The sequence below is a fragment of the Larus michahellis genome, unplaced genomic scaffold (genome assembly GCF_964199755.1).
Source record: "Larus michahellis unplaced genomic scaffold, bLarMic1.1 SCAFFOLD_265, whole genome shotgun sequence".
In the NCBI taxonomy this organism is placed as follows: domain Eukaryota; kingdom Metazoa; phylum Chordata; class Aves; order Charadriiformes; family Laridae; genus Larus; species Larus michahellis.
The window spans coordinates 45,823-72,616 of NW_027436232.1; the positions used below are offsets into that span (position 1 = coordinate 45,823).

At 65.0% G+C, this 26,794-nt stretch overlaps 5 protein-coding genes across 6 annotated transcripts in view; 4 read left to right on the plus strand and 1 right to left on the minus strand.

Annotated features, from left to right (window-relative positions):
• LOC141737123 (E3 ubiquitin-protein ligase HUWE1-like) overlaps window positions 1-9,225 on the plus strand; it is a gene marked incomplete at its 5' end in the record, with an annotated part of 53,847 nt that extends 44,622 nt beyond the window's left edge. The window contains 8 exon segments of the mRNA XM_074571739.1: window positions 101-252; window positions 351-491; window positions 1,895-2,182; window positions 4,364-4,469; window positions 5,132-5,249; window positions 5,377-5,558; window positions 5,665-5,855; window positions 9,008-9,225. Of these exon segments, the coding sequence (XP_074427840.1) occupies window positions 101-252; window positions 351-491; window positions 1,895-2,182; window positions 4,364-4,469; window positions 5,132-5,249; window positions 5,377-5,558; window positions 5,665-5,855; window positions 9,008-9,110 (1,281 nt within the window).
• Window positions 9,226-9,831: 606 nt separating this feature from the next.
• On the plus strand, window positions 9,832-14,557 carry LOC141737122 (guanine nucleotide-binding protein-like 3-like protein). The gene is given in 16 exon segments (XM_074571738.1): window positions 9,832-10,061; window positions 10,167-10,204; window positions 10,672-10,773; window positions 10,898-11,014; window positions 11,109-11,180; window positions 11,254-11,386; window positions 11,495-11,601; window positions 11,714-11,743; window positions 11,745-11,859; window positions 11,936-12,023; window positions 12,122-12,337; window positions 12,992-13,129; window positions 13,674-13,804; window positions 13,897-14,018; window positions 14,106-14,277; window positions 14,399-14,557. Coding segments are annotated over 16 exon segments (1,770 nt in total). The 5' UTR covers window positions 9,832-9,925; the 3' UTR covers window positions 14,452-14,557.
• A 1,046-nt stretch (window positions 14,558-15,603) lies between these two features.
• On the plus strand, window positions 15,604-17,988 carry LOC141737115 (non-structural maintenance of chromosomes element 3 homolog). Its single transcript, XM_074571732.1, has 11 exons — window positions 15,604-15,697; window positions 15,843-15,898; window positions 16,012-16,113; window positions 16,231-16,294; window positions 16,399-16,478; window positions 16,576-16,670; window positions 16,784-16,863; window positions 16,950-16,992; window positions 17,081-17,143; window positions 17,647-17,761; window positions 17,871-17,988. Exons 2-11 carry the CDS (start codon window positions 15,857-15,859, stop codon window positions 17,931-17,933), a joined length of 747 nt encoding a protein of 248 aa, XP_074427833.1. The 5' UTR covers window positions 15,604-15,697; window positions 15,843-15,856; the 3' UTR covers window positions 17,934-17,988.
• Window positions 17,989-18,004: 16 nt separating this feature from the next.
• Window positions 18,005-22,141, minus strand: LOC141737113 (6-phosphofructo-2-kinase/fructose-2,6-bisphosphatase-like). Its single transcript, XM_074571728.1, is given in 17 exon segments — window positions 18,005-18,128; window positions 18,284-18,348; window positions 18,494-18,556; window positions 18,664-18,793; window positions 18,893-18,918; window positions 18,921-18,996; window positions 19,095-19,241; window positions 19,874-19,971; window positions 19,974-20,080; window positions 20,177-20,252; window positions 20,255-20,297; window positions 20,452-20,508; window positions 21,118-21,186; window positions 21,313-21,379; window positions 21,488-21,584; window positions 21,671-21,796; window positions 22,042-22,141. Coding segments are annotated over 17 exon segments (1,392 nt in total). The 5' UTR covers window positions 22,127-22,141; the 3' UTR covers window positions 18,005-18,068.
• HSD17B10 (hydroxysteroid 17-beta dehydrogenase 10) lies at window positions 18,776-26,702 on the plus strand. Of its 2 annotated transcripts, XM_074571729.1 has the most exons (7): window positions 18,776-18,812; window positions 20,444-20,564; window positions 23,500-23,664; window positions 23,762-23,926; window positions 25,148-25,276; window positions 25,382-25,490; window positions 25,607-25,941. In XM_074571729.1, the coding sequence occupies exons 2-7, from the start codon at window positions 20,538-20,540 to the stop codon at window positions 25,795-25,797; spliced, it is 786 nt and encodes a 261-aa protein (XP_074427830.1). In that variant the 5' UTR covers window positions 18,776-18,812; window positions 20,444-20,537; the 3' UTR covers window positions 25,798-25,941. The 2 variants fall into 2 exon arrangements, with proteins under 2 accessions (XP_074427830.1, XP_074427832.1); XM_074571731.1 differs by lacking the exons at window positions 18,776-18,812; window positions 20,444-20,564 and adding an exon at window positions 23,284-23,377 and having other exon boundaries at window positions 25,607-26,702.
• Window positions 26,703-26,794: the final 92 nt, after the last annotated feature.

The window sequence follows — 26,794 nt, forward strand, 5'->3', positions numbered from 1 at the left end:
GTCTCGCCGTGGAGCTGGACCTCTGGGGAGGAAGGTTGGGGGCCAGGGGCGGGGGGAAGCTCCTCAAGGCCCCTTTGCGATGCCCACCCTAAATTTTGAGGGCCCCCCCCGCCTTTCCCCCCCCCCCCCGGCAGAGACCCACCGGACGGTGCTGAACCAGATCCTGCGTCAATCCACCACCCACTTGGCCGACGGGCCCTTCGCCGTCCTGGTCGACTACATCCGCGTCCTCGACTTCGACGTCAAGCGCAAGTAAGTCTCCGGGGGGAGGTCCGGTTTTCTAAGGGGGGGGGGTTCCCCAAAATCCTCGACACCCCCCTTCTTACCCCCCCTCTTCCTCTTCCTTCCAGGTATTTCCGGCAGGAGCTGGAGCGGCTGGACGAGGGGTTGCGGAAGGAGGATATGGCCGTCCACGTGCGGCGCGACCACGTCTTCGAGGATTCCTATCGCGAGCTGCACCGCAAATCCCCCGAGGAGATGAAGAACCGCCTGTGAGACCCCCCCCCGAATCCCCCGACACCCCCAAAAACACCAGAACCCACCCCCCCCCCAGAATCCCACCAAAACCCACTAAGGTCCCACCAAAATCCACCGAGACCACCCCCAAAATGCCCCGAAAGCCACCCAAAATCCCCCAAGACCCCCTCAAATCCCCCGAGGAGATGAAGAACCGCCTGTGAGACCCCCCCCCCGAATCCCCCGACACCCCCAAAACCACCAGAAACCCACCCCCCCCCAAAATCCCACCAAAACCCACTAAGATCCCCCCAAAATCCCCTCAGACCCCCCCCAAAATCCACCGAGACCACCCCAAAATGCCCCGAAAGCCACCCAAAATCCCCCGAGACCCCCTCAAATCCCCCGAGGAGATGAAGAACCGCCTGTGAGACCCCACCCCCCCCCTCAAAATCCCCCGACACCCCCAAAAACACCAGAAACCCACCCCCACCCCGAAAATCCCACCAAAACCCACTAAGGTCCCACCAAAATCCCCTCAGGAGATGAAGAACCGCTTGTGAGACCCCCCCCCCACCAGAGACACCCCCCCCCGGATCCCAACGGAGCCCCCCCAAAATCCCCCGACACCCCTAAAACTCCGAGACCCCCCCCAAAATTCCCTGAGACCCCCCCCCAAAATCCACTGAGACCACCCCAAAATGCCCCAAAACCCACCCAAGACCCCCTCAAATCCCCCGAGATGAAGAACCGCCTGTGAGACGCCCCCCCCCCCCCCGCCAAATCCCACCACAGCCCCCCCAAAATCCCGGACACCCCCCTCAAACACCCCTAAAACACCCCCAGCCCCCAAAAATACCCCCTAGCCCCCCCCAAACACCCCCTAGGCCCCCCTAAACAGCCCCAAAACACTCCTCAGCTCCCCCAAAACACCCCCTGGGCCCCCCCAAACACCCCCAAAACACCCCCACCCCCCAAAAACACCCCCTAGGCCCCCCTAAACAGCCCCAAAACACCCTCTAGGCCCCCCCCAAAACACCCCCCGCCCCCCTAAAGAGCCCCCGAACACCCCTCAGCTCCCCCCAAAACACCCCCTAGGCCCCCCCAACTCCTCCCCCAACCCCCATGTCCCCCAACAAACACCCCCTCCACCTCCCCCCAAACACCCCTTAGCCCCCCCCTAAACAGCCCCAAAACACCCCCAGCCCCCCCAAACACCCCCTAAGGCTCCCTAAAGAGCCCCCAAACACCCCCTAGGCCCCCCTAACCACCCCCCAACCCCCCCCGAAACACCCCTCAAACACCCCCGAACTCCCCTAAGCACCCCCTAAATCCCCTAAACAGCCCCTAAATCCTCTAAACACCCCCTAAATCCCCCCCTCCCCCGGTGTGTGTGTCTCTCTCTCTCTCTCCCCCCCCCCCCCGCCCCCCTCTCCAGGTACATCGTGTTCGAGGGCGAGGAGGGCCAGGACGCGGGGGGGTTGCTGCGGGAGTGGTACATGATCATCTCGCGGGAGATGTTCAACCCCATGTACGCCCTGTTCCGCACCTCGCCGGGGGACAGGGTGACCTACACCATCAACCCCTCCTCCCACTGCAACCCCAACCACCTCAGCTACTTCAAGTTCGTGGGGCGCATCGTGGCCAAGGCCGTCTACGACAACCGGCTCCTCGAGTGTTACTTCACCCGCTCCTTCTATAAGCACATCCTGGGCAAGTCTGTCCGGTAAGGTGGGGGCGGGGGAGGGAAAAAGGGGGTACAGTGGGGTGGTCAGCACCTCCTTGGGGTGTTGAACCGCCTCCTTGGGGTGTTGAACCCCTTCGTGGGGTGTTGAAGCACCCTCACGGGGTGTAGAACATCTCTGTAGGGTGTTGGACCTCCTGGTGGGGTGCTGAACCCCCCTTCTTGGGGTGTTGAACCCCTTCGTGGGGTGTTGGACAAGCCCCACGGGGTGTAGAACATCTCTGCAGGGTGTTGGACCTCTTGGTGGGGTGTTGAACCCCCCTTCTTGGGGTGTTGAACCCCTTCATGGGGTGTTGGACAACCCTCACAGGGTGTTGAACCCCTTCGTGGGGTGTTGGGCAACCCCCACGGGGTGTAGAACATCTCTGCAGAGTGTTGGACCTCTTGGTGGGGTGTTGAACCCCCTTCTTGGGGTGTTGAACCCCTTCGTGGGGTGTTGGGCAACCCTCACGGGGTATTGAACCTCTTCATGGGGTGTTGAAGCACCCTCACGGGGTGTAGAACATCTCTGTAGGGTGTTGGACCTCCTGGTGGGGTGTTGAACCCCCCTTTGTGGGGTGTTGAACCCCTTCGTGGGGTGTTGGACAACCCTCATGGGGCGTTGAACCCTTTCGTGGGGTGTTGAAGCACCCTCATGGGGTGTAGAACATCTCTGCAGGGTGTTGGACCTCCTGGTGGGGTGCTGAACCCCTCCTCTGTAGGGTGTTGAACCCCTTCGTGGGGTGTTGGACAAGCCTCACAGGGTGTAGAACATCTCTGCAGGGTGTTGGACCTCTTGGTGGCGTGTTGAACCCCCCTTCTTGGGGTGTTGAACCCCTTCCTGGGGTGTTGGGCAACCCTCATGGGGTGTTGAATCCCTTCGTAGAGTGTTGAAGCACCCTCACGGGGTGTAGAACATCTCTGCAGGGTGTTGGACCTCTTGGTGGGGTGTTGAACCCCTTCGTGGGGTGTTGGACAACCCCCACAAGGTGTAGAACATCTCTGCAGGGTGTTGGACCTCCTGGTGGGGTGTTGAACCCCCCTTCTTGGGGTGTTGAACCCCTTCATGGTCTGTTGGACAACCCTCCTGGGGTGTTGAACCCCTTCGTGGGGTGTTGAAGCACCCTCACAGGGTGTAGAACATCTCTGCAGAGTGTTGGACCTCTTGGTGGGGTGTTGAACCCCCTTCTTGGGGTGTTGAACCCCTTCATGGTCTGTTGGACAACCCTCGTGGGGTGTTGAACCCCTTCGTGGGGTGTTGAAGCACCCTCACAGGGTGTAGAACATCTCTGCAGAGTGTTGGACCTCTTGGTGGGGTGTTGAACCCCCTTCTTGGGGTGTTGAACCCCTTCGTGGGGTGTTGGGCAACCCTCGTGGGGTGTTGAACCCCTTCATGGGGTGTTGAAGCACCCTCACGCGGTGTAGAACATCTCTGTGGGGTGTTGGACCTCTTGGTGGGGTGTAGAACCCCTTCGTGGGGTGTTGAACCCCTTCCTGGGGTGTTGGACAACCCTCATGGGGTGTTGAACCCCTTTGTGGGGTGTTGAAGCACCCTCACAGGGTGTAGAACATCTCTGCAGGGTGTTGGACCTCCTGGTGGGGTGCTGAACCCCCCTTTGTAGGGTGTTGAACCCCTTTGTGGGGTGTTGGACAACCCTCACAGGGTGTAGAACATCTCTGCAGGGTGTTGGACCTCCTGGTGGGGTGCTGAACCCCCCTTCTTGGGGTGTTGAACCCCTTCATGGGGTGTTGGACAAGCCCCACGGGGTGTAGAACATCTCTGCAGGGTGTTGGACCTCCTGGTGGGGTGCTGAACCCCCCTTCTTGGGGTGTTGAACCCCTTCGTGGGGTGTGGAACCACCTCACGGGGCGTAGAAACACCTTCTTGGGGTGTTCGGCCTCCCGGTGGGGTGCAGAACCCCTTTTTTGGGGTGCTGACCCCCTTTTTTGGGGGTCCTGACCCCCATTTTGGGTGCTGACCCCCCCTTTTTGGGGCGCTGAACCTCCCCGTGAGGTGCAGAACCCCCTTCATGGGGTGTAGAATGCCCTTTTTTGGGTGCAGAACCCCTGTTTTGGGTGCTGACCCACCCTTTTTTGGGGTCCTGACCTCCTTTTTTGGGGTGCTGAACCCCCTTTTCGGGGGTGCTGACCCCCCCCCCCCCTTTTTTTGTTTTTGGGGCGCAGGTACACGGACATGGAGAGCGAGGACTACCACTTCTACCAGGGCCTGGTCTACCTGCTGGAGAACGACGTCTCCACCCTGGGCTACGACCTCACCTTCAGCACCGAGGTCTGTGTCACCTCCCCCCCCCCCGGTGACAGGGGACACCCCCAGGACAAGGCGTACACACACACACATACCCCCCCCCCCCTCCCCCGCCGCCCCCCCAGCACCCCAAATCTCCCCACGGGCCTCCCAGCGCTGCTCTGGGGTGTCCCCTCTGTCCCGGGGGTGTCCCCCCCCTGCTCTAGGGTTGTCCCCTCCCTCCTGGGGGTGTCCCCTCTGTCCCAGAGGTGTCCCCCCCCCCGCCCTTAGGGTGTCCCCCCCTGCTCTAGGATTGTCACCTCTCTCCTGGGGGTGTCCCTCCTGTGCCCTTGAGGTGTCCCCGCTCTCCTGGGGGTGTCCCCCCCGCCCTTAGGGTGTCTCCCCCTGCTCTAGGATTGTCACCTCCCTCCTGGGGGTGTCCCCTCTGTCCCGGGGGGGTGTCCCCCCCTGCTCTACGATTGTCACCTCCCTCCTGGGGGTGTCCCCTCTGTCCCGGGGGGGTGTCCCCCCCTGCTCTACGATTGTCACCTCCCTCCTGGGGGTGTCCCCTCTGTCCCAGGGGCGGCCCCCCCATGCCCTTGGGGTGTCCCCTCTGTCCCGGGGGTGTCCGTCCCCCGCCCCGGCCCTGCCCCGGTGACACCCCCCGTGTCGTGTTGTCCCGTCCGTCCCCCCCGTCCCCCCCCCAGGTGCAGGAATTCGGGGTGTGCGAGGTGCGGGACCTGAAGCCCAACGGGGCCAACGTGCTGGTGACGGAGGAGAACAAGAAGGAGTACGTCCACCTCGTCTGCCAGATGCGCATGACCGGTGAGGCGCCCGCGGGCTCGGGGCTGCCCCCGAAGTTGGGGGGCGGGGTGGGAAGTGTCCCCGACATCCCTCTGACCCCCCCCCAACCCCCCCCAAAAAAAAAAAAAAAAACCAAACCATCCCGCAGGCGCCATCCGGAAGCAGCTGGCGGCCTTTTTGGAGGGTTTCTACGAGATCATCCCCAAACGCCTCATCTCCATCTTCACGGAGCAAGAGCTGGAGCTGCTCATCTCGGGGCTGCCCACCATCGACATCGACGACCTCAAGGCCAACACCGAGTACCACAAATACCAGGGCAACTCCATCCAGGTGGGGCTTTGTGTCCCGTCCCCCCCCACCCCCGGCAAAAAAAACCAACCCCCCTTCTCCAAAAACCTTAATTTTGGAGGGGCTCAAGCGCCGTCCCGCCCCGCAGATCCAGTGGTTCTGGCGAGCGTTGAGGTCTTTCGACCAAGCGGATCGGGCCAAGTTCCTGCAGTTCGTGACGGGGACGTCCAAGGTGCCGCTGCAGGGTTTCGCCGCCCTGGAAGGGATGAACGGGATCCAGAAATTCCAGATCCACCGCGACGACCGCTCCACCGACCGCCTGCCCTCCGCCCACACCTGGTACGGGGACGGGGGACGCGGGGACGGGGGGGAGGAGGTGGCAGCGGGGGGACATGGAGATGGGGGCAGGGGACGCAGGTGGCGCTGGGGGGACACGGGGACACAGAGGTGAGGTGGCACTGGGGGGACAGGGGACACAGGGACACAGAGGTGAGGTGGCACTGGGGGGACAGGGGACACAGAGGTGAGGTGGCACTGGGGGGACATGGGGACAGGGGACACGGGGACACAGAGGTGAGGTGGCACTGGGGGGACAGGGGACACAGAGGTGAGGTGGCACTGGGGGGACAGGGGACACAGAGGTGAGGTGGCACTGGGGGGACAGGGGACACGGGGACACAGAGGTGAGGTGGCGCTGGGGGGACAGGGGACACGGGGACACAGAGGTGAGGTGGCGCTGGGGGGACATGGGGACAGGGGACACGGGGACACAGAGGTGAGGTGGCACTGGGGGGACAGGGGACACAGAGGTGAGGTGGCACTGGGGGGACAGGGGACACAGAGGTGAGGTGGCACTGGGGGGACAGGGGACACGGGGACACAGAGGTGAGGTGGCGCTGGGGGGACAGGGGACACGGGGACACAGAGGTGAGGTGGCACTGGGGGGACAGGGGACACAGAGGTGAGGTGGCACTGGGGGGACAGGGGACACGGGGACACAGAGGTGAGGTGGCGCTGGGGGGACATGGGGACAGGGGACACGGGGACACAGAGGTGAGGTGGCACTGGGGGGACAGGGGACACAGGGACACAGAGGTGAGGTGGCGCTGGGGGGACAGGGGGACAGGGGACACAGGGACACAGAGGTGAGGTGGCACTGGGGGGACAGGGGACACGGGGACACAGAGGTGAGGTGGCGCTGGGGGGACAGGGGACACGGGGACACAGAGGTGAGGTGGCGCTGGGGGGACAGGGGACACAGGGACACAGAGGTGAGGTGGCACTGGGGGGACAGGGGACACGGGGACACAGAGGTGAGGTGGCGCTGGGGGGACAGGGGACACAGGGACACAGAGGTGAGGTGGCGCTGGGGGGACATGGGGACAGGGGACACGGGGACACAGAGGTGAGGTGGCACTGGGGGGACAGGGGACACAGGGACACAGAGGTGAGGTGGCGCTGGGGGGACAGGGGGACAGGGGACACAGGGACAGAGGTGAGGTGGCACTGGGGGGACAGGGGACACAGGGACACAGAGGTGAGGTGGCATTGGGGGGACAGGGGGACAGGGGACACGGGGACACAGAGGTGAGGTGGCACTGGGGGGACGGGGACAGGGGACACGGGGACACAGAGGTGAGGTGGCACTGGGGGGACAGGGGATACGGGGACACAGAGGTGAGGTGGCGCTGGGGGGACATGGGGACAGGGGACACGGGGACACAGAGGTGAGGTGGCACTGGGGGGACGGGGACAGGGGACACGGGGACACAGAGGTGAGGTGGCACTGGGGGGACAGGGGGACAGGGGACACAGGGACACAGAGGTGAGGTGGCACTGGGGGGACAGGGGACACGGGGACACAGAGGTGAGGTGGCGCTGGGGGGACAGGGGGACAGGGGACACAGGGACACAGAGGTGAGGTGGCACTGGGGGGACAGGGGACACGGGGACACAGAGGTGAGGTGGCGCTGGGGGGACATGGGGACAGGGGACACGGGGACACAGAGGTGAGGTGGCACTGGGGGGACGGGGACAGGGGACACGGGGACACAGAGGTGAGGTGGCACTGGGGGGACAGGGGACACAGAGGTGAGGTGGCACTGGGGGGACAGGGGACACGGGGACACAGAGGTGAGGTGGCGCTGGGGGGACAGGGGACACAGGGACACAGAGGTGAGGTGGCACTGGGGGGACACGGGGACACAGGGACACAGAGGTGAGGTGGCACTGGGGGGACACAGGGACATGGGGGTACATGGAGATGGGGACAGGGGACACGGGGGGACACAGGTGGCACTAGGGGACATGGGGACAGGGGACACAGAGGTGAGGTGGCACTGGGGGAACATGGCAACAGGGGACATGAGGACACACAGGTGGCACTGGGGGGACACGGGGACACACCGGTGAGGTGGCACTGGGGGGACATGGGGCCAGGGGACATGAGGACACAGAGGTGGCACTGGGGGGACACGCGACATGGGGGTACATGGAGATGGGGACAGGGGACACGGGGGGACACAGGTGGCGCTGGGGGGACATGGGGACAGGGGACATGAGGACACACAGGTGGCACTGGAGGGACACAGGGACATGGGGGTACATGGAGATGGGGACAGGGGACACGGGGGGACATGGGGACAGGGGACATGAGGACACACAGGTGAGGTGGCACCGGGGGGGACACAGGAACAGGGGACACGGGGACACACAGGCGAGGTGACTGGGGGGACACAGGGACAGGGGACATGGAGGTACATGGAGATGGGGACAGGGGACACGGGGGGACACAGAGGGGACATGAGGACACAGAGGCACGGGGACACACAGGTGAGGTGGCACTGGGGGGACACGGGAGTACACGGAGATGGGGACAGGGGACTTGAGGACATGGGTGAGGTGGCACTGGGGGACACGGGGACACATGGGCGAGGTGGCACTGGGGGGACACGGGGACGGCGACACATGGGTGTGGTGGCACTGGGGGGACACGGGGATGGGGACACACGGGTGAGATGGCACTGGGGGACATGGGGACGGGGACACACAGGTGAGGTGGCCCTGGGGGACACGGACGTGGAGATGGGGACACGGGTGAGGTGGCACTGCTGGGGGACATGAGGACACAGAGGCACGGGGACACACGGGTGAGGTGGCACTGGGGGGGGACACAGGAGTACACGGAGATGGGGACAGGGGACTTGAGGACATGGGCGAGGTGGCACTGGGGGACACGGGGACACACGGGCGAGGTGGCACTGGGGGGACACGGGGACAAGGGACACAAGGGGGGAGATGGGGACACGGGGACGCGGAGCCGAGGTGGCACCAGGGAGACGCGGAGCCAGCTCCGATCCCCCTTGGAGTTGATGGCGGGGGGGGGGGGGGGGGGGACGGACGACGACACACACCCCCCCGGGGGGGTGCGTGTGTGACAGCGCCGCGGCGTGTGTGTGACACGTCTGTGTGTGTGTGTGTCCCCCCCCCAGCTTCAACCAGCTGGACCTGCCGGCCTACGAGAGCTACGAGAAGCTGCGGCACATGCTGCTCCTGGCCATCCAGGAGTGCTCCGAGGGCTTCGGGCTGGCCTAGGGAGGGGGGCGGGGGCGGGGGGGGCACCCCCCCATCCCACCCCACCCCCCCATCCCACCCCCCCCACGAAAGGAGCTCTATAAATATATATATATATTTTTTGGTTTCGTTGGCATTTTTTTTTTTTTTTTTTGTGGTTTGCGGTTTTTTTGGTTTTTTCTTCCCCTGGGGGGGTTTTTGGTTTGGTTTTTTGGTTGTTGGGATTTTGGTTTGTTTTTTTTTTCGCGGGGGGGGGGGTGTTTGGTTCCGTTCCCTCCCCCCCCCCCAACCCCCGCCCCCCCCCCGGTGTTTTTTTTTTTGCTCTGATGGAGGGTTTTTTTGGGGGGGGGGGCGGCGGCGGCAGGAGCTGGGGGGGGGTGGGGGGGGGCGGGGCGGGGATCGGGCGTGGGGAGGGGAACAGACACGCACCCCGCCCCCCCCCCCCCCCTCCCTAAATTATATATAAGAGGAGGGTCGGCACCTCGCCCCCCCCCCCCCCCCCCCCCTCCTCCTCCCCCACCCCAGAATTGAGAGAAAAAGTTAAAAAAAAAAAAAAAAACCCAAAAAAAAAAAGGAATAAAAAAAGTGCACTCTTGGTAAGGGCAGTCCCGGTCGTTTTTGGGTCGGGGGATGGTGGGGGGGGAGGCGGAAGGGGAGGGGAGGGAGGAGAGGCGCCATCTTGGGTGTGGCGGCGGCAGGGCGAGGCCGCCATCTTGGGCGCGGCACCGGCCGCACCACCACCCCCCCCACCCCCCCCCTGCGGCGGCCGCCATCTTGAGTGTGGCCGCGGCGCCCCACGTGGTCTGTCGCCATCTTTGGTGCGGCCGTCGGCGGCCATGTTGGGCGTGGCGCCAGAGCACGGGACGCTGGGGGAAGGGGAGGGCGCTTTCCGTCGCGCCGGAAGTGACGCGGCAGCGAGGCGGAAGCAGCGTGAGGACCCGGCCGGGGAGGGTGCAGCCATGACCCGCTCCCGTGAGTCCCGGGGAAGGGGGAGATTTTGGGGTACTGGGGGGGGTGGGGTGTGGGGGGGTGGTTCGGGGAACCCGCCTTCACCCTGTGCCCCCCCCCACCCCGCAGGGCGACAAGTGGAGGCCGCCCGGAAGAAGCGGGTCCAGGTGAGCCCGGGGTGGGGCGGGGGAAGGGAAATAACGACCCCCAAAGCCCGGGGAGGGGGATTTACCGACACCCCCCCAAAGCCCCGTGGGAGAGGGAGGGGGGCATTTACCGACACCTCACCCCCCCACAAACTCGGGGGGGGGGGGGGGGGGTGGCGGGGGAAATACCAACCCCCCAAAACCCGGGGGTGGGGGGGAAGTTATGGACCCCCAAAACACAGGGGGGGAGGGGGGGGGGGAATTAGAGACCCCTCAAAGGCTGGGGGGGGGGGGGCGAGGGGGGCGGTCACCAACTCCCAAAACGCAGGGGAGGGGGGGTTTACTGGCTCCCCCAAATCCCTGGGGGCGGGGGGGCGGTTTCCAACCCCCAAATGCTGAAGGGAAGAAGGTTTTGGGGTACCACCCCCTCCCCCCCATACTGTGTGTGCCCACCCCCCCCCACACCCCCCCCCCCACCCCCCCCGCAGGGAAAACGGGCGAAGGCGGCGGGGAAGAAGGACCCGGGGGTGCCGCAGCTGGGCCGCTTCGCTGCCCACGTCCAGCAACAGAACGAAAACAGGCAGAAAAGGGTAAATAAATCAAAAGTTTGACCGGCGTGGGGGTGGGGGCGGATTTGGGGGTGGCCCCCCCGACCCCCAGGTTTTGAACACACAACACCCTCCCCCCCCCCCCCCCCGTTGCCTCCTCTCGTAGGCGGCGGAGGCAAAGCGTCGACGGGAGGAGGCCCGGGAGAAGGAGGTGGGAGGGCGACGGAGCTTGGCCGGGCTGCAGCGGGACGCCCTGCGACGGCAGCGGGAGTTCGAGCGTAAGGTGGGGGCGGGGGGGGCGCTCCCTGGGGGAGGGGGGGGCCCCCAAATATCGGGGTGTTCCCCCCCCCCCCCACATAAGGCGGGGTGTCGCGTAGGAGGTGGGGGTGAGCCAGCCTGACGCGCAAGAAGAAGCCTCGCTGCGGCAGTACGGGCGGGAGCTGCGCAAGGTGAGTGCCCTGGGAGGGGGTCCGGGGGTGTTTGGGGGGGGTCCCCCGGCTCTGAACCCCCTTTTTTTGGCAGGTTCTGGCGGCGTCCGACGTGGTGCTGGAGGTGTTGGACGCCCGCGACCCCCAGGGCTGCCGCAGCCCCCAGTTGGAAGCCGCCGTCCGGCGCGCCGGCCACCGCCAGCGCCTGGTGCTCGTCCTCAATAAGGATCGGTACGGGTGTCGGGGGGGCGGGGGGGGGGTGGATTTAAGGAAGGGGGAGGCCGCTCCTTGATGGGGAGACGCCCCTTTTTGTGTGTTTCCCCCCCCAACCCCTCCAGACCTGGTGCCGCGGGACGTGGTGGCGGCGTGGCTGAAATACCTGCGAGGCGAGTTCCCCACCGTGGCCTTCAAGGCGTGCACGCAGCAGCAGAGCCGCAACCTGGTGGGTCCCTGAAACGGGGGGGGGGGGGGGGAAAAAGGGGGTTTGGGGGGGTGACAGGTCTGTGGGGACAGCAGGGACCCCCCCCCTTACGCTGCTGACCCCACCCTTGCAGAAGCAGAGCCGGCTGCCGGTGGCTACGGCGCCCGGAGGAGGTGCTGGCCGGGGGTGCTTGCGTGGGTGCCGACTGTTTACTCCGCGTCCTGGCTAATTACAGCCGCTCCGGGGAGGTGAAAACCACCATCACCGTGGGCGTGGTGGGTGAGTGTTGAAAAGGGGGGGGGGGGGCAGGGTTGGGGAACCCCAAATTAACTGTATTATCGTCGTCCCCCCCCAGGGTACCCCAATGTGGGCAAGAGCAGCCTCATTAACAGCCTGAAACGCAGCCGGGCCTGCGGGGTGGGGGCGACGCCCGGCGTCACTAGGTAAGCCCCGCCCACTGGGAGGGGCCTGCGCTGACCACGCCCCTTAATTAGCTGCTGGCAATGAGGCCACGCCCCCCCTTGGCTACGCCCCCTTTTAGGTGCCTCCAGGCGGTGCAGCTGGACCGCCACATCCAGCTGTTGGACTGTCCCGGCGTCGTCATGGAGACGGGGACCCCCCCAGCTGCCGCCCCCCTCCGGGGGGCCCTGGACCCCCAGCGCCTGCGGGACCCCCTGGGCCCCGCCGCCGCCATCCTGCGCCGCTGCCCCCCGAGCAGGTGGGTGGGGGACTGCCCCCTTGGGGGCCCGGGCCTGTCGCCATGGCGATTAGGGGTGTTGGGGACCCCCCTTGGGGCTCTGGCTTGTTGCCATGGCGACTATAGGTGTTGGGCACCCCCTCCCTTGGGGGCTTAGGGCTGTTGCCATGGCGATTAGGGGTGTTGGGGACCACCCTTTGGGGGCCCGGGCTTGTTGCCATGGCGATTAGGGGTGTTGGGGACCACCCTTTGGGGGCCCGGGCTTGTTGCCATGGCGATTAGGGGGTGTTGGGGACCACCCTTCAGGGCTCAGGGCTGTTGCCATGGTGACTATGGGTGTTGGGGGGAGCGCAGGCCTGTCGCCATGGCAACTGCAGGTGTGGGGACCCCCCCTTTGGGGGCTCAGGGCTGTTGTCGTGGAAACGAGGGGTGTTGGGGAGGGCACAGGCCTGTCACCATGGCGACTGTAGGTGTTGGGGACACCCCCCCCATCGGGGGTCTCTGCCCTGTTGCTATGGGAACCCCCCCACACACACACACCTTTAGCTCATCCCCGTTGCCGTGGCAACAGGAGGTTTTTTGGGGGTGCCCCCTCTGTCATTTCCACCCCATTTCAGCCCCAAAGGGAGGGGCGCGGGCTGTGGGGGACAACAGCCCGGGATGGGGGGGGGGGCGGTGACAGACCCGCTGTGTGTGGTGTCCCCCCCAGCTGAGGGAGCTTTACGGGGTGCCCCCCTGCGCCGACCCCCGGCAGTTCCTGTCCCACCTGGCCCGGCGACAGGGACGGCTCCGTCCTGGGGGGCTGCCGGACCCCCACGCCGCCGCCGTGGCCCTGCTGCGCGACTGGACCAGGTGGGTGGGGGGGGGGGGGCATGCTTTTGTGGGCAGGGGGGGGTCTCCCCACTCCTTGACCCGCTTTTGGGGTGGCTGGAGGGGGTCTTGCTACTCCCTGACCCACTCTTGGGGGGTTTCTCTATTCCCTGACCCATTCAGGGGGGGTTTCCCACTCCCTGACCCCCTTTTGGGGGGGGTGAGGGGGATCTCCCCACACCCTGACCCCCTTTTGGGGGGGCTGCCCCCACACTGACCCCCTTTTGGGGCGGTTTCCCTATTCGCTGACCTATTTGGGGGGGGGGGCTCGGAGGGACTCCCTACTCCCTGGCATGCTTTTGTAGGGGGGGGGTCTCCCCACACCCTAGCCCCCTTTGGGGGAGCTGGGAGGGGTCTCCCCGCTCCCTGACCCCCTTTTGGAGGTGGCTGAGGGGGGGTCTCCCCACACCCTGACCCACTTTTTTTGGGTCTGAAGGGGTTTCCCCACTCCATGACCCATTTTTGGGGGGGGGGGGGGGTTGGGGGTGTCCCCACACCCTGCCCCCCCCGGCCTTTTCCACCGCAGCGGGAAGATCTCCTACTACACCCGCCCCCCCGAAACGCGGGGGGAGCAGCTGGAGGCCCAAATCCTGACAGCGCTGGGGCCGGCGCTGGACCTGGAGGCGCTGGAGAGGGGGGACGCCGAAGCGCTGGCGGGTGAGAAGTGGGGAGATCCCCCCCCCGCCTTCTTTTGCACCCTGACCCCCCCCCCCCAAAACTCACTTCCCACCCCCACCCCCCTCCTACAGCTGTACCAGCGACAGTGACGGGCATCGGGCTGTCCCCGTGTGTCCCCGAGGCGGAGGAAGAAGAGGAAAAATCCGGTGGGGAGGAAGAAACAGCCATGGAGGACGAGGAGGGCGACCTGGAGGTGCGGAAAGAATTGGGGTTTTGCTGAGGGATGGGATTTTTTTGGGGGGGTGATGGATTTATCTTTGATTCCCCCCCCCACCCCCAGCTCGGCGCGGTGACGGTGGAGCTGAAGCCCCGGGTGAAGACAGGGGGCTGCGGGGAGGGGGTGGCACCCCGTGCCCCCCGTTTGGAGGAGGTGGCCGCCCTCGACCCCCTGCTCCAGGGCCAGGGGCTACGGGCTGCCAGCAAAAGGAGGAAAAAACTGCAAAAAAGAGCGGGTGAGCAAAAATAACTCCTTTTTCCCCACCCCCTAAGACCTCCCTGACCCAGCCCCCCCCCCCCCAAAACCTCCTCGTGCTCCCCAAAATCCTCCTGATTTCCTCTCCCCCCGTCCTGCAGAGAAAATCGCCACGAAGCTTTCGGAGACGCTGGAGGCGGCCATGCAGTTCTGAGGACGAGGCGTTTATTATATTATTTTTTTAAGTGATAAATGGTTAAAATAATTAAAAAAAAAAAAAAGAAAAAAAGCCCTTTTTGAAATAAAACACGGGGTGGGGGTGCGTCCGGGAGGTGCGATTTGGGCGGGAGGGGGGCGTCTTGCAACCAGGAGGTTGGATCACGGAGGTTTGTGGGGGGATGGAGAGGGTCCCCCAAATCCCCACGGGGATTTGGGGGGGCCTCACCCCATCAGTTTGGGGTGGGGTGGGGGGCAGGGAAAATGGGGATGTAAGACCCCACAGTTTGGGGAGAGACATCCCGTTTTTCCAGCTGACTCAGCCGAGGCAACACTTAGCTCCAAAAACGGCTCAGTAAACCCCAAAACTGGGATCAAGCGGGGGCTCCGCTGTGGGGGGGACAGTCAGAGAGGAGGGTGCACCCCCATTATTTAGGGCACCTGCCATTATTTAGGGTGCTGCCTATTATTTAGAGCATCCTGTTTCCACCTCCTAACCTTCCCCATCGCTTATAAGGCACCCTGTGTCCCCCCTTGACACCAAATAAGCCCCCCTCAAAACCTGCAGAGCACCCGAGACCCCCACCGCCGCACCCAGTGCTCCCCAAAACCCCTTGTGCACACCCCCCCCCCCCAAAAAAAGAACAATATCCCCATTAAATTGTTCGCCTTACCCCCCACGGCGTGCTCGGCTGTGCAAGCGGGTGGTGAAGTCCTCCATGAGGCCGTGGGGCGCAGGTTTCCCCCCTCCCCGTCTCCCAGGGCCCGGCTGAGGGGTGTTCGCCCCCTCAGGCGCGGCCGCCATTTTGTCGCCTCTTCTTCCCCCTGAGGGAAGGGCTCTGCTGGTGCGTTACGAGGGGCGGGGTCAGCACAGGTGCTTTAAATACCTTTATTTTGGTTAAACCGGCTACTTTGGGTCCTTTTGGGGTGTTTTTATCTTGTTTTTAAACGGTTGAAGCCGAGCGGCGCGGCCGCCATTTTGTGGCCCCGAGGGGAAAAGTGTGTGTGGGGGGGACGCTTTTCCCGCCTTTTTTCCCCACCTGAGGGGAGCCTTCGCACGTGCGAGGGGGCGGGGCTGGCGCGGGCGCTGGCCCAATGGCGGCGCGAAGAGGGGAGGGTGGGCGGGACGAGGGCGGTGGGCGGGCCAATGGGAGGCGGGGCTGGCTGAGGCGGGGTGGGCGGGGCCGCCGTGGGCGCATGCGCAGAAGGGGAGGGCGCGCAGGCGCGGCCGGAGGGGGAAACGGGTAACGGCGGCGGGTCGTTTTAACGGGCCCCGGGAGGGGTCTGTGGCCTGGTTGAAGGGGGGAGAGTGAGCCGGGGACGCGGGGGAGGGTGATGGGGGCGGCCTAGTCGCCGTTTCATCCCACCCGGTGCTTCTTTTTCCCTCAGAACTGGCGTGAGAAATGTCCCAGAGAAAGCGGTGTAGGTTGTCCGGCTTCTCTCAGGTAAGGGGCGGCCCCCCCACACGCCTTCCCTCTCCCACTCTTCCTCCCTTTTCCCTCCCCTTTTCCCCCTCTGCGTGTGGGGTCCAGTATCTCCCTTGGCTTTTCCCCCGCAGGGAGATGATGGGGATGAAGATTTCAACTTGACCCAGACGCCGACGCACAGCCAGGTGCAGAGGAACCTGGAGAGGCGGTCGCAGGATCAAGTAAATCAGAAGGTGGGGTGAGGGCCACCCTCTTTTCTCCCTCTTCTGCTACCGCTCTCCTGGAGAGATGTATCTGAGCTCCTCTATTATCACTTACCTCTCGGCCTTTCCCCCTTCCTCACCCTGCAGGTGAGTGAGCTGGTTCAGTTCTTGCTTGTGAAAGACCAGAAGAAGATCCCCATCAAGAGGGCAGGTGAGTTTAGAGAAGTCCCCTGCCAAAGGTGTGGGAGCCCCAAAAACCTTACTGTCCCTGGGGGGCCCTGACATCTAGGCGACTCCTTTCCCTTTCTCCCACAGATATCCTGAAGAAAGTCATCCGGGAATACAAAGATGTCTACTCAGAGATTGTCAACCGGGCGGGCAGGACCCTGCAGCAGGTGAGGGGGGAGGCAAAGAGCAAAGAAGGGGGTGGGGGGGGGTGGTTTTTGGGGGGGGACGCACCCCCTGCTAGACTAACCCCTTCGCCTCCCTCAGGTCTTTGGGCTGCAGCTGGTGGAGATCGACACCAAACACCACATCTACATCCTCACCAGCGACCTGCCCCGCGCCGAGGGGGAGAACATGCGCAGGTGGGGGGCCTCTGGGGGATTTTAGCCAGGGGAAGGCGGGGGGGGGGGGGGCAGACTCCATCAGAGCGTGTCCCCCGGTTCAGGTGGGTGACAGCCCTCTCTGCCTGCCACAGGGACAACCAGACAGCTAAGCTGGGGCTCCTCATCGTCATCCTCAGCTTCATCTTCATGAAGGGCAATTCTGTCAAAGATGGTGAGCCCCCCCCCAAAAAAAAACCCCGTACCGCACTTCCGTTTTGTGTCGTGTCCCCCCCCGCCCCTTAACACCCCATTTTCCAGGCGCTGTCTGGGAATTCCTTCGCCGGCTCCGGCTGCAACCAGGGTAGGATATGGATGGGGAGGGGACGTGACATGTAATGAGGGGACAGGGCTCGTTACCGCTGCACCTCGTTAACCCCCGCCACCCTCAGGGAGCGACACGAGGTCTTTGGGGATGTCAAGAAGCTGGTGACGGAGGAGTTTGTGCGGCAGAAGTGAGTCTGGGGGGGGCGGGGGGGTTTGAGGTGGGTGTCTGGGTGGGAGAGGGGGGTTTTGGGGTGGGGGGGGTGGGAGAGGGGGTGGTTTGGGTGGGGCTTGGAGGTGGAAGAGGGGATTTTGGGTTCGGAGTTTGGGGTGGGAGAGGGGGTTTTTGGGGTAGGGGGGTTGAGAAAGAGGGGGGGTTTGGGGGCGGGGGGTGGATTTTGGGGGGTGGTTCCCCCCCCCCGCCCCGCTTTTCAGACCCCGGTGTGCACAGAGCAGCACCGGCGCCAGCCTCGGCCGGGCTGTTTATACCGCACCGAAGAGAAAAAAAAAAAAAACCCTAAAAAATGCGGCGCCCCCCCCCCCAAACCCTGGCGACTCGAGGGGTCCGTCACGGGGTCGGGGAGCGCCGGACACCCCCCCTGGGGTCCCCCAAAATGCGCTGGGGCTTCGGCGGGGGGGGGGGGGGGGGGCATTTCACCACCTCACATCCCCCCACACACACACCCCCTTGCAGGTACCTAGAGATCACCCCCATCCCCTTAACGGACCCCCCCGAATTCAAGTACCAGTGGGGGCCGCGGGCGGCCAAGGAGACCTCCAAGAGGGACGTGCTGCGCTTCGTGGCCAAGGTGAGGTCATTTTGGGGGGCAGCCCCGGGTTTTGGGGGAAGGGGGGAGGGGGCCCGGGCTCAATTTGACACCCTTCCCCATTTTTCTTCCCCCCCCGACCCCCCCCCAGATCCAAGGGAAGGACCCGACGTTCTGGACGAGCCAATACAACGAGGCCGAGGCCACCCCCTGATTTCCACCCCCCACCCCCCAAAATAAAGAGACCCTTTTGGGGTGCAGCCCCACAATCTCCAGGCTCAGTGCTTCGTTAAGGCAAGGTTTAATTGGGGGGGGGGGGGCCTTAATTTGCGGGGCCCCCCCCACCTTCTCAGTAATGCTTGGGGACGGTGACCAGGGCTTCGGCCGGGGGACGGCTGATGTCGACGTTCTGTGGGGCAAAGATGTTTTTTGGGGGGGGGGGGGAGGGTGTTCCCCAAAATGTAACACCCCCCCCCTCATTTCTTGGAAGGGGGGGGGTGTTAGTAAGGTCTGCTCCCTCTTTTTGGGGGTGTTCTTTGATGGGGGGGGGGGGCGTCGCTTTACCTGGGGTCGCTCGCGGTGGGTGTTGACGGCTTCCACGTTGAGGAAGATGGATTCCACCTCGCAGCCTGGCTCCCCGGGGAGGCCACAGGTTTTATTTTTTGGGGGGGGGGGGGGGCATTTTGGGGGCACACGTGGGGGAGGGAACAGCCCCCTTTCTTGGAGGGGGGGAGCGTCCCCTTTTTTTGGGGGGGGATGCCCCCCCTGACTCACCGTAGGCCACGGGGGTCAGCTTGAGGACGGTGTGGAGGGGGCATTTGAGGTAGGGCAGCTCGTCTTCGAGGTGGGGGGGGGGAAGAAAAGAAGGTGGGGTGGGGGGAGGATGCGTGATGCGTCGTCCCCCCCCCTCCGAAATGTCCCCTAATCGTCCCCGAAACCCTCACCCGCGCTTTTATCCAGGAAATAAGCCAGCAGGCAGCGCATGACGGCTTGGTGGCAGACGACCAGCACGTTCTCCTGCCGCTCCAGCTCCATGATGACGGGCTCCAACCGCTGCACCAGGTCCTCGTAGGACTGGGGGCGGGGGGACAGGGTGAGGAGGGGGGGGGGGGTGACCCCCAAACCTTCCGTTTTCCCCCCCCCCTCCCCCGTTTTTATCGATTTAGGGGTTACCTCGCCTTTGGGGTAGCGGTAGCGAATTTATCCTGGTCCCGGAGGGCGAATTCCTGGGGGTAGCGCTCCTGGATTTCCTCGTAGGTCATTTCCTCACAGACTCCCTGTGGGGGGAAAAAGGGGGGGGGGGGTGGGGTGTGTTGTTGGGATGGATTTTGGGGCTTTTTTCACCCCCAAAACGAAGAAGGGGGGCGCGACTCACGGCGTCGAGCTCGTTGAGGGCTTTCCACTGCTCGTAGGGCACCCCCAGGGCCTCGGCCGTCTCGATGGTGCGTTTCATGTGGCTGGTCCAGACCTTCAGGTCCCGGATGCTCTGGCTGCGGATGAACTGGGCCAGGGCCTGGGCGTACTGGGAGGGGGTGGGGTGGGGCTAAGGGTGGCCACGCCCACCAAGGGGCGGGGCAACCTCATGCTGTGCCCCTCCCGGCTTTAAATGGTGGGTGTTTGGCCTGTTGGTTCTGCCCCCTTTGGGGAGGGGGTGTGGCCTCTCTTTGCCCCACCCCCCTGTTACCCATTGCCCAATCCCTTGCTGGGGTGAGTGGTGGGCGTGGCCTCCTCAGCCCTGCCCCTATGTGGGGTGACACCCTGGTAGGCGTGGCCTCCCCCTTAGCTCCACCCCGTGCCCTTACCCCACCTCGAGTGAGGTGGGTGGTGGGCGTGGCCTCATCCCTTTAGCTCCACCCCTTTGGCCCTAGCCCTGCCCCTATTTGGGGGTTGGTCTGGTGGGCGTGGCCTCCCCCTTATCCCCGCCCCCAGCCCTGTCCCTATCTGGGATGAATGGTGGGCGTGGCCTCCTCCCTTAGCCCCGCCTCTCTATGGGATTAGTCTGGTGGGCGTGGCCTCGCATCGCTCCGCCCCCTGTCCTTAACCCCGCCCCTCCCACCGCACTCCTGGTGCCCCCCTTGCCCCGTTCTCTCCCTGCTCGCCCCCTCCCGCCCCCATCCCCCACGGCCTTGTGTCCTCCCCCCCAACCCCCCCAACCTGCTGCCCGCGGGGGGAGAGCCCCGAGTCCCCCCCGATGCGTCCCCGCAGGTTGAGCTGGCTCTCGCCGTGGCGGCTGAGGTAGATGGCGCGGGGGTGACGTGGATGTTCATCAGGTAGTAGACGGTGCGGCTCTGGACGTGGCCCTGCACCCGGTTGGCCAAATAGCGCACCCCCACGTCGAAGATCTTGATGTAGGACAGGTCGCTAGTGACAGGGAGGGGACGGGACCCCACGTCAGGCCGAGGGGGGTCCCAAGACCAAAACTGGGGGGGGGAGGGACATACGCAGGTTTGGTGTCACCTGTCCAGCTGCTCGTCCAGGGGCTCGTAGGTGGCTTTGTAGCACTCAATGCGCTGGAGGAAATCGGCCACCACCCCTCCTGGGCGCAGCCCTTGTAGTCGGGGCTGCTCAGCTTCACTTGCTGGGGGCAGTTGGGGGGACACACAATTTTTTGCGGGGGGGAGGGTGGGGGGCAAGCATGGATTTTTGGGGAAACAACTTCCCCCCCCCTCCCCCCGCCCCAGGTTCTCACCTCGTTGTCACTTTCCCCCTTTTTCCCCCACCCAGGTTCTCACCTTGATGTTCTCCTCGATGATGGCGGGGTCGTCGCAGATGGACTCCACGAAGAGAACCTGCGCGGGGAAAAAGGGGGGGGTCACCGATGGCCCACCCCCCCCCCTCCAGTGCTGTGAGCACCCCCCAGAGCAGGTGCCCCTCTGTCCCCATGTTGTGACCACCCCCAGAGCAGTGCCCCTCTGTCCACGATGGGCTCTAGACACCCCCCCAAAGTGGTGCTGCCATCCCCCTCCCCACCATGCTGTGAACACCCCCAAAACAGTGCCATTGCCCCCCCCCAGTCTGCTGTAGACCCCCCCCCCCAAAGCAGTGCCACCATCCCCTACGTGCTGTGAACACCCCCAAAACTAGTGCGGCTGTCCCCCCCCATGCTGGTGAACACCCCCAAAGCAGTGCCACTTTGTTGTCCCCCCATTCTGTGCCCCCCCCCCCAAAACAGTGCTGCTGTCCCCCCCCAATATTGTGACCCCCCGAAAACACTGCTGCTGCCCCCCCCATGCTGTGAACACCCCCAAAGCAGTGCCACCGTGCCCTGCAATGGCCGGTAGAACCCCTCCAAGCAGTGCTGCCACCCCCCCAATTCTCTAAGCCCCCCCCAAAATACTTTGTGCCCCCCCCATATCCTAATTCTCCCCCCCCCCTCCCCGGCCCCTAAATTCTATCACCCCGTTCTCCTTCGCAAACTGCAGGATCAGGGCCCGGCGTTCCCGCGTCGTGTTGGTGGCATCGAACACCTGGGGGGGGGGGGGGTAATTTGGACGCACACACCCCACCCCCCTCCGCCCCCCCAAAAAAAAATAGGGTGTATTTTGCCCCTGAGGGGGTGATTTTTGGATGCTGGGGGGGGAGGCGCGTCTCACCGCCACTTGTCCCTCCTGAGAGCTGAGATAGGTGCGGACGTCTCTGAGGGCGGCCAGCGCGCATTGCCTAGAGGAGGGAATTTTTTGGGGGGGGGCTATGAGATGTGCCCCCCCCCCCCCTCAAAAAAACCCACCAACTCCTCCCGCCCCCCCCCCCCCCCAGCTTTTCCCTAACCTGCGGATTTGCATGGCCTCCTCGTTATCGTGACGGAAAAACTCGTAGCTCTTGTAGCTCTGCACGGCTTCGCGCCGGTACTGCCCCACGTTAAACACTAATTTTTTTTTTGGGGGGGGGGGGATGGTTAGTGGCTTCCCACACCCCCCATTAATCCCCCCCCCCAAAAAAAAATTTACTCACCCCGTGTCGGCATGCCAATCCAATTAAGATAACGAGTCAGCTTGCAGGAGATGTAGGTCTTGCCGCGGGCCGGCAACCCCACCAGTATCACCATGGTGGGGCAGTTGGTAAACTGGGGGACCGATGCTGGGGAGGGGGGGGGAATAATTTGGGGTGGGGGTGGGGGGGGCTACATCATATTTTAGCCGCCCCCCCCCCCCCCCCCTTCCCCACTCCCCCCAAAAGGTGCTTTTTGCACCTTAAAAATCCCTCCTGCACCCCAATCTGGGGCCAATCCTCCCCCCCCTCCCAACGCACCCTCCAAGAAACCCACCCCCCACCCCCCCCCCCCCAAAAAAAAAATAAAGCGGCTCCCCCCCCCCGCCACTTACACCCCCGTCTCAAGCGGTGGGAGCGAAGGGGGACCCACACTTTTTGCAAGGGGGTCTGCGTCAGCTGCCCCGATGCCGCCGCCATGTCACCTCCTGCCCTCTGCCCGGGTCGTTGTCCCCAAGGCCACACACTCTGTCTTTCCCCCCCCCCCCCCCCAACGCTGTACCTGGGATTTTGGGGGCTTTTTCTTCCATTTTGGGGGGCGGGGGTGGGGGGGAGCAGCGGGTGCCATGGGCGCCCCCCGGGAAGGTCAGAGGTAACGTTATACCCTGGCCGGTGGCCGGGTTGGGAGGGAGGACGGGACGTGGAGGGGGGGGGACAGACACGACACTGGGGGCCCGATTCTGTCCCCGTGGCGGCAGGGGAGGGGGGGGGGTCCCGATCCTGTCCCCATGGGGGTTTCAGTCTTGTCACCTTGGGGGTCCCAATTCTGTCCCCATGGCGGGGGGGAGGGGGGGGTCTGATCCCTGGTCCTGTCCCCTTGGGGGTCCTGCTCTGTCCCCTTGGGGGGGGTCTCGATCTTGTCCCCTTTGGGGGGGCCTGATCCTGTCCCCTTGGGGGTCCTTGTCCCATCCCCCGGGGGGGGGGGGGTCCCAATCCTGTCCCCTTTGGGGGCCCAATCCTGTCCTCGTGGGGGACCCGATTCTGTCCCCTTGGGGGTCTCGATCTTGTCCCCTTGAAGGGGGGGGGGGGGTTGATCCTGTCCCCATGAGGGTCCCAGTCCTGTCCCCCTGGGGGGTCTTGGTCCTGTCCCCTTGGGGGTCCTTGTCCCATCTTCTGGGGGGGGATCCCAGTATTGTCCCCTTGGGGGGGCTCAATCCTGTCCCCTTGGGGCCTGATCCTGTCCCTATGGGTGTCGCAATGCTGTCGTCCCCCCCCCCGGGGACCCGATCCTGTCCCTTTGGGGGGCTCAATCCTGACCCCGGGGGCGTCGCAATGCTGTCCCCGCTGGGGACCTGCTCCTTTCCCCTGGGGGGGGGGGCGATCCCCTCCCCTTGGGGGGCCCGATCCTGTCCCCTTGTGAGTCCTCCTCTCATTCCCCCCTGGGGGGGGGGGGGGGGGAGGACGATCCTGTCCGCGAAGGGGGGGTGGGGGGCGGGTGTCCCAATCTTTTTTCCCCTGGGGATTCCTGTCCCCCACCCCCCAACTCCCGGAGCTCCCTGTTCCCACCCCCAGGGGATCCCCCCACCCCCGTGGGATCCTCCCCCCACCCCGGGCCTCCCCTTCCCGTCCCTCCCCCTTCGCTCCTCCCCTCGCCCCTCCCTCCCCGCTGCCGCCCCCTCCTCCCATTGGCCGGGCAGCGGCAGGGAGATGGCGGCCATTCGCAGCGTGAAGGTACCGGGAACCCCCGGAGAACCCTTGGAGACCCCCAGGAGACCCCCATGGACCCCTTGGAACGGGGGAGGGGGGGTCCCCTCCTTCCCTCTGACCTCCCCCTGCCTTTTCTTGTGTCCTAGGGGCTGGTGGCGCTGGTGACCGGTGGCGCCTCGGGACTGGGACGAGCCACGGTGGAGCGACTGGTGGACCAAGGAGCTCGGGTGGTCCTCCTGGACCTGCCCACCTCCCCTGGGGGCCAGCTGGCCAAGGAGCTGGGGGACCGCTGCGCCTTTGCCCCCGCCGACGTGAGCACCCATGGGTGGCATTGGTGGTGGGGGGGGGGGGGTTGGTTTGGTTCGACGAAAGGGTGGTGACGGGCCACCTGGATGGGGTCCCCCGCAGGTGACATCGGCCGAGGAGGTGGGGGCCGCCCTGAGCTTGGCCCAGAAGGAGTTTGGGCGGTTGGACCTGACGGTCAACTGCGCCGGGGTGGGCATCGCCGTCAAGACCTACAACAGCAAGAAGGACAAGGTGCACCAGCTGGAGGACTTCCAGAGGGTCATCAACGTGAGTGGGGGCCGCCGTGGGGCGGGCGTGGGGTGTCCCAGGGCCAGGGGGTGGGGGTGGGGCCACCCAGGTCGGCAGGGCGGTTGTGGGGTGTCCATGGTCAGGAGGGTGGTTGTGGGGTGACCGTGGTGAGTGGGGTGGGTGTGGGGTGTCCCAGGTCCAGGGGGGTGGGTGTGGGGTGTCCATCGTCAAAGGAGTGGTTGTGGGGTGACCATGGTCAGTGGGGTGGGTGTGGGGTGCCCTTGGTCAACAAGGTGGTTGTGGGGTGTCTGTGGTCAGTGGGGTGGTTGTGGGGTGACCATGGTCAGTGGGGTGGGTGTGGGGTGCCCTTGGTCAACAAGGTGGTTGTGGGGTGTCTGTGGTCAGTGGGGTGGTTGTGGGGTGCCCTTGGTCAATAAGGTGGTTGTGGGGTGTCTGTGGTCAGTGGGGTGGTTGTGGGGTGTCCACGGTCAACAACATGGTTGTGGGGGCATCCCAGGTCCAGGAGGCGGTTGTGGGGTGTCCATGGTCAGTGGGGTGGTTGTGGGGCGTCCCAGGTCCAGGAGGTGGTTGTGGGGTGTCCACAGTCAACAGGGTGGTTGTGGGGTCTACCTGGTCAATGGGGTGGTTGTGGGGTGTCCATGGTCAGTGGGGTGGTTGTGGGGCGTCCCAGGTCCAGGAGGTGGTTGTGGGGTGTCCACAGTCAACAAGGTGGTTGTGGGGGCGTCCCAGGTCCAGGAGGTGGTTGTGGGGTGTCCATGGTCAACAAGGTGGTTGTGGGGTATCTGTGGTTAGTGGAGTGGTTGTGGGGTGTCCCAGGTCCAGGGGTTGGTTGTGGGGTGTCCCCAGCCAACAGGATGGTTGTGGGGTCTACCTAGTCAATGGGGTGGTTGTGGGGCGTCCCAGGTCCAGGAGGTGGTTGTGGGGTGTCCACGGTCAACAAGGTGGTTGCGGGGTTGTCAGCGGGGTGGTTGTGGGGTGTCCATGATCAAAGGGGTTGTTGTGGGGTCTCGCAGGTCGGGAAGGTGGTTGTGGGGTGTCCCAGGCTGACGGGGTGACCTTGAGGTTGGCGATGACCTTGGGGTTGGTGGTGACCTTGGGGTTGGGGTTCACGGCGTATCCCCCGACCAAAAGGGCCACCTTGGGGGGGTGCCAAGGGTGTCCCCAGCCCCGCCACGGCCACCTGGGGGGGGGGTGGGGGTGTCCCCATGACCCACCCTCCCCTCCCCCCGCCCCCCCCAGGTCAACCTGGTGGGGACCTTCAACGTCATCCGCCTGAGCGCCCGCCTGATGGGCCACAACAAGCCCGACCCCGACGGCCACCGCGGCCTGGTGGTCAACACGGCCAGCGTGGCCGCCTACGAGGGCCAGGTGAGGACGGGGGACGACACCTCGGGGTTGGGATGGGGGGGGGGGGGGGACGACGAGGGGACGGACCCCCCCCCCACCGAAATATTGACCCGCGTCTTCCTCAAGGTGGGCCAAGCCGCCTACGCGGCTTCCAAAGGTGGCATCGTGGCCATGACCCTCCCCATCGCCCGCGACCTGGCGCCGCTGGGGATCCGGGTGGTCACCATCGCTCCGGGTAAGGATTTTGAGGGGGGGGGGGGGGGGGGACGGACACGTCGAACCAGGGTGAGGACCACCATCCCCCCCCCCCCCAGAATAACTCACCTCCTTTTCCTTTCGGGGTTTCCTCAGGCTTGTTCTCCACCCCGCTGCTGGCGGGTTTGCCGGAAAAAGTACGGAATTTTTTGGGGCAACAAGTGCCTTTTCCCTCCCGTTTGGGGCACCCGGCGGAATACGCCCACCTGGTCCAGGCCCTGGCGGAGAACCCCATGGTCAACGGGGAGGTGGTGAGGCTGGACGGGGCCCTCCGGATGCAGCCCTGAAATTTATTATTTTTGGGGGGGGGCGGGGGGGGGGGGGAATGGGGGAGGACCCCCCCGCCCCGATCCCTTCCCAAAAATTGGGGGGGGGATCGGGGAGGATCTGCAGGGATGGACCCTCTCCGTGGGTGCTCCAGGGTGACACGCTCCAGGGCTGGGGATGGCTCCCAGGAAGGGAGACCCCCCCCGGCTCCATGATGGGGATGCCCCCCCCCTCCCACCCCCCCCCCAGCCATGGGGACACCCCCCTCCCCAACTATAGGGACCCCCCCCCGCCCCCAAAGTGGGGAAACCCCCGTGATTTGGGGACACCCCCATGATTTGGGGGACCCACCCCTGCGAGCTGGGACACCCCGTGATGGGCCCCCCCCCCCCCCCGGCCTCAGTCAGCCCTGGGGACCCCCCCCCCCCAGCTCTGGGGACACCCCCCCCCCCCCCAAGAAAGGGAGATCTCTCCCCCCACAAATGGGGAAACCCCCCCCCTTCAAAGCGGGGACCCCCCCCTCAAGTGGGGAAACCCCCATGATTTGGGGACCCCCCCCTCAGGATTTGGGGACACCCTTGGGAGCTGGGAAACCCCACGATGGGGACACCCCCCCCCCCACCCACCCCCGGGAGCCGTGGGGACCCCCCCCGCCCAATGAGTGGGGACACCCCCCCCCAAATGGGGACACCCCCCCCCCCAAGTGGGGACAACCCCCATGATTTGGGGACAACCCCCATGATTTGGGGACACCCCCCCCACCATGACACGGGCCAGGGACACCCCTGGGAGCTGGGACACCCCATGTTGGGGACACACACACCCCCCTCCGGGGCGTGGGGACCCCCCCCAAAGAGTGGGGACCCCTGTGGGGTCCCCCTTATGCCCCCCCCCCCCGCAATAAAGGTGCCTCTCTGCTCTGCCCCGCCTTTCTTCCCTCCCCATTGGTTCGCGCCGCTGTCAGTTCGCTGCGCCGCGGGGAGTGATTGGGTGGAGAAAGGGGAGGGGTGGGAGAAG

Bases quoted from the DNA above. Each gene is read 5' to 3' on its own strand.
- LOC141737115 (XM_074571732.1), top strand. From the start codon at position 15,857: ATGTCCCAGAGAAAGCGGTGTAGGTTGTCCGGCTTCTCTCAG. The intron at 17,144-17,646 runs GTGAGTCTGGGG...ACCCCCTTGCAG, and splicing joins GAGGAGTTTGTGCGGCAGAA to GTACCTAGAGATCACCCCCA. The intron at 17,762-17,870 runs GTGAGGTCATTT...ACCCCCCCCCAG, and splicing joins TGCTGCGCTTCGTGGCCAAG to ATCCAAGGGAAGGACCCGAC.
- HSD17B10 (XM_074571729.1), top strand. From the start codon at position 20,538: ATGGCCCACCCCCCCCCCTCCAGTGCT. The intron at 23,665-23,761 runs GTGAGCACCCAT...GGTCCCCCGCAG, and splicing joins GCGCCTTTGCCCCCGCCGAC to GTGACATCGGCCGAGGAGGT. The intron at 23,927-25,147 runs GTGAGTGGGGGC...CGCCCCCCCCAG, and splicing joins ACTTCCAGAGGGTCATCAAC to GTCAACCTGGTGGGGACCTT.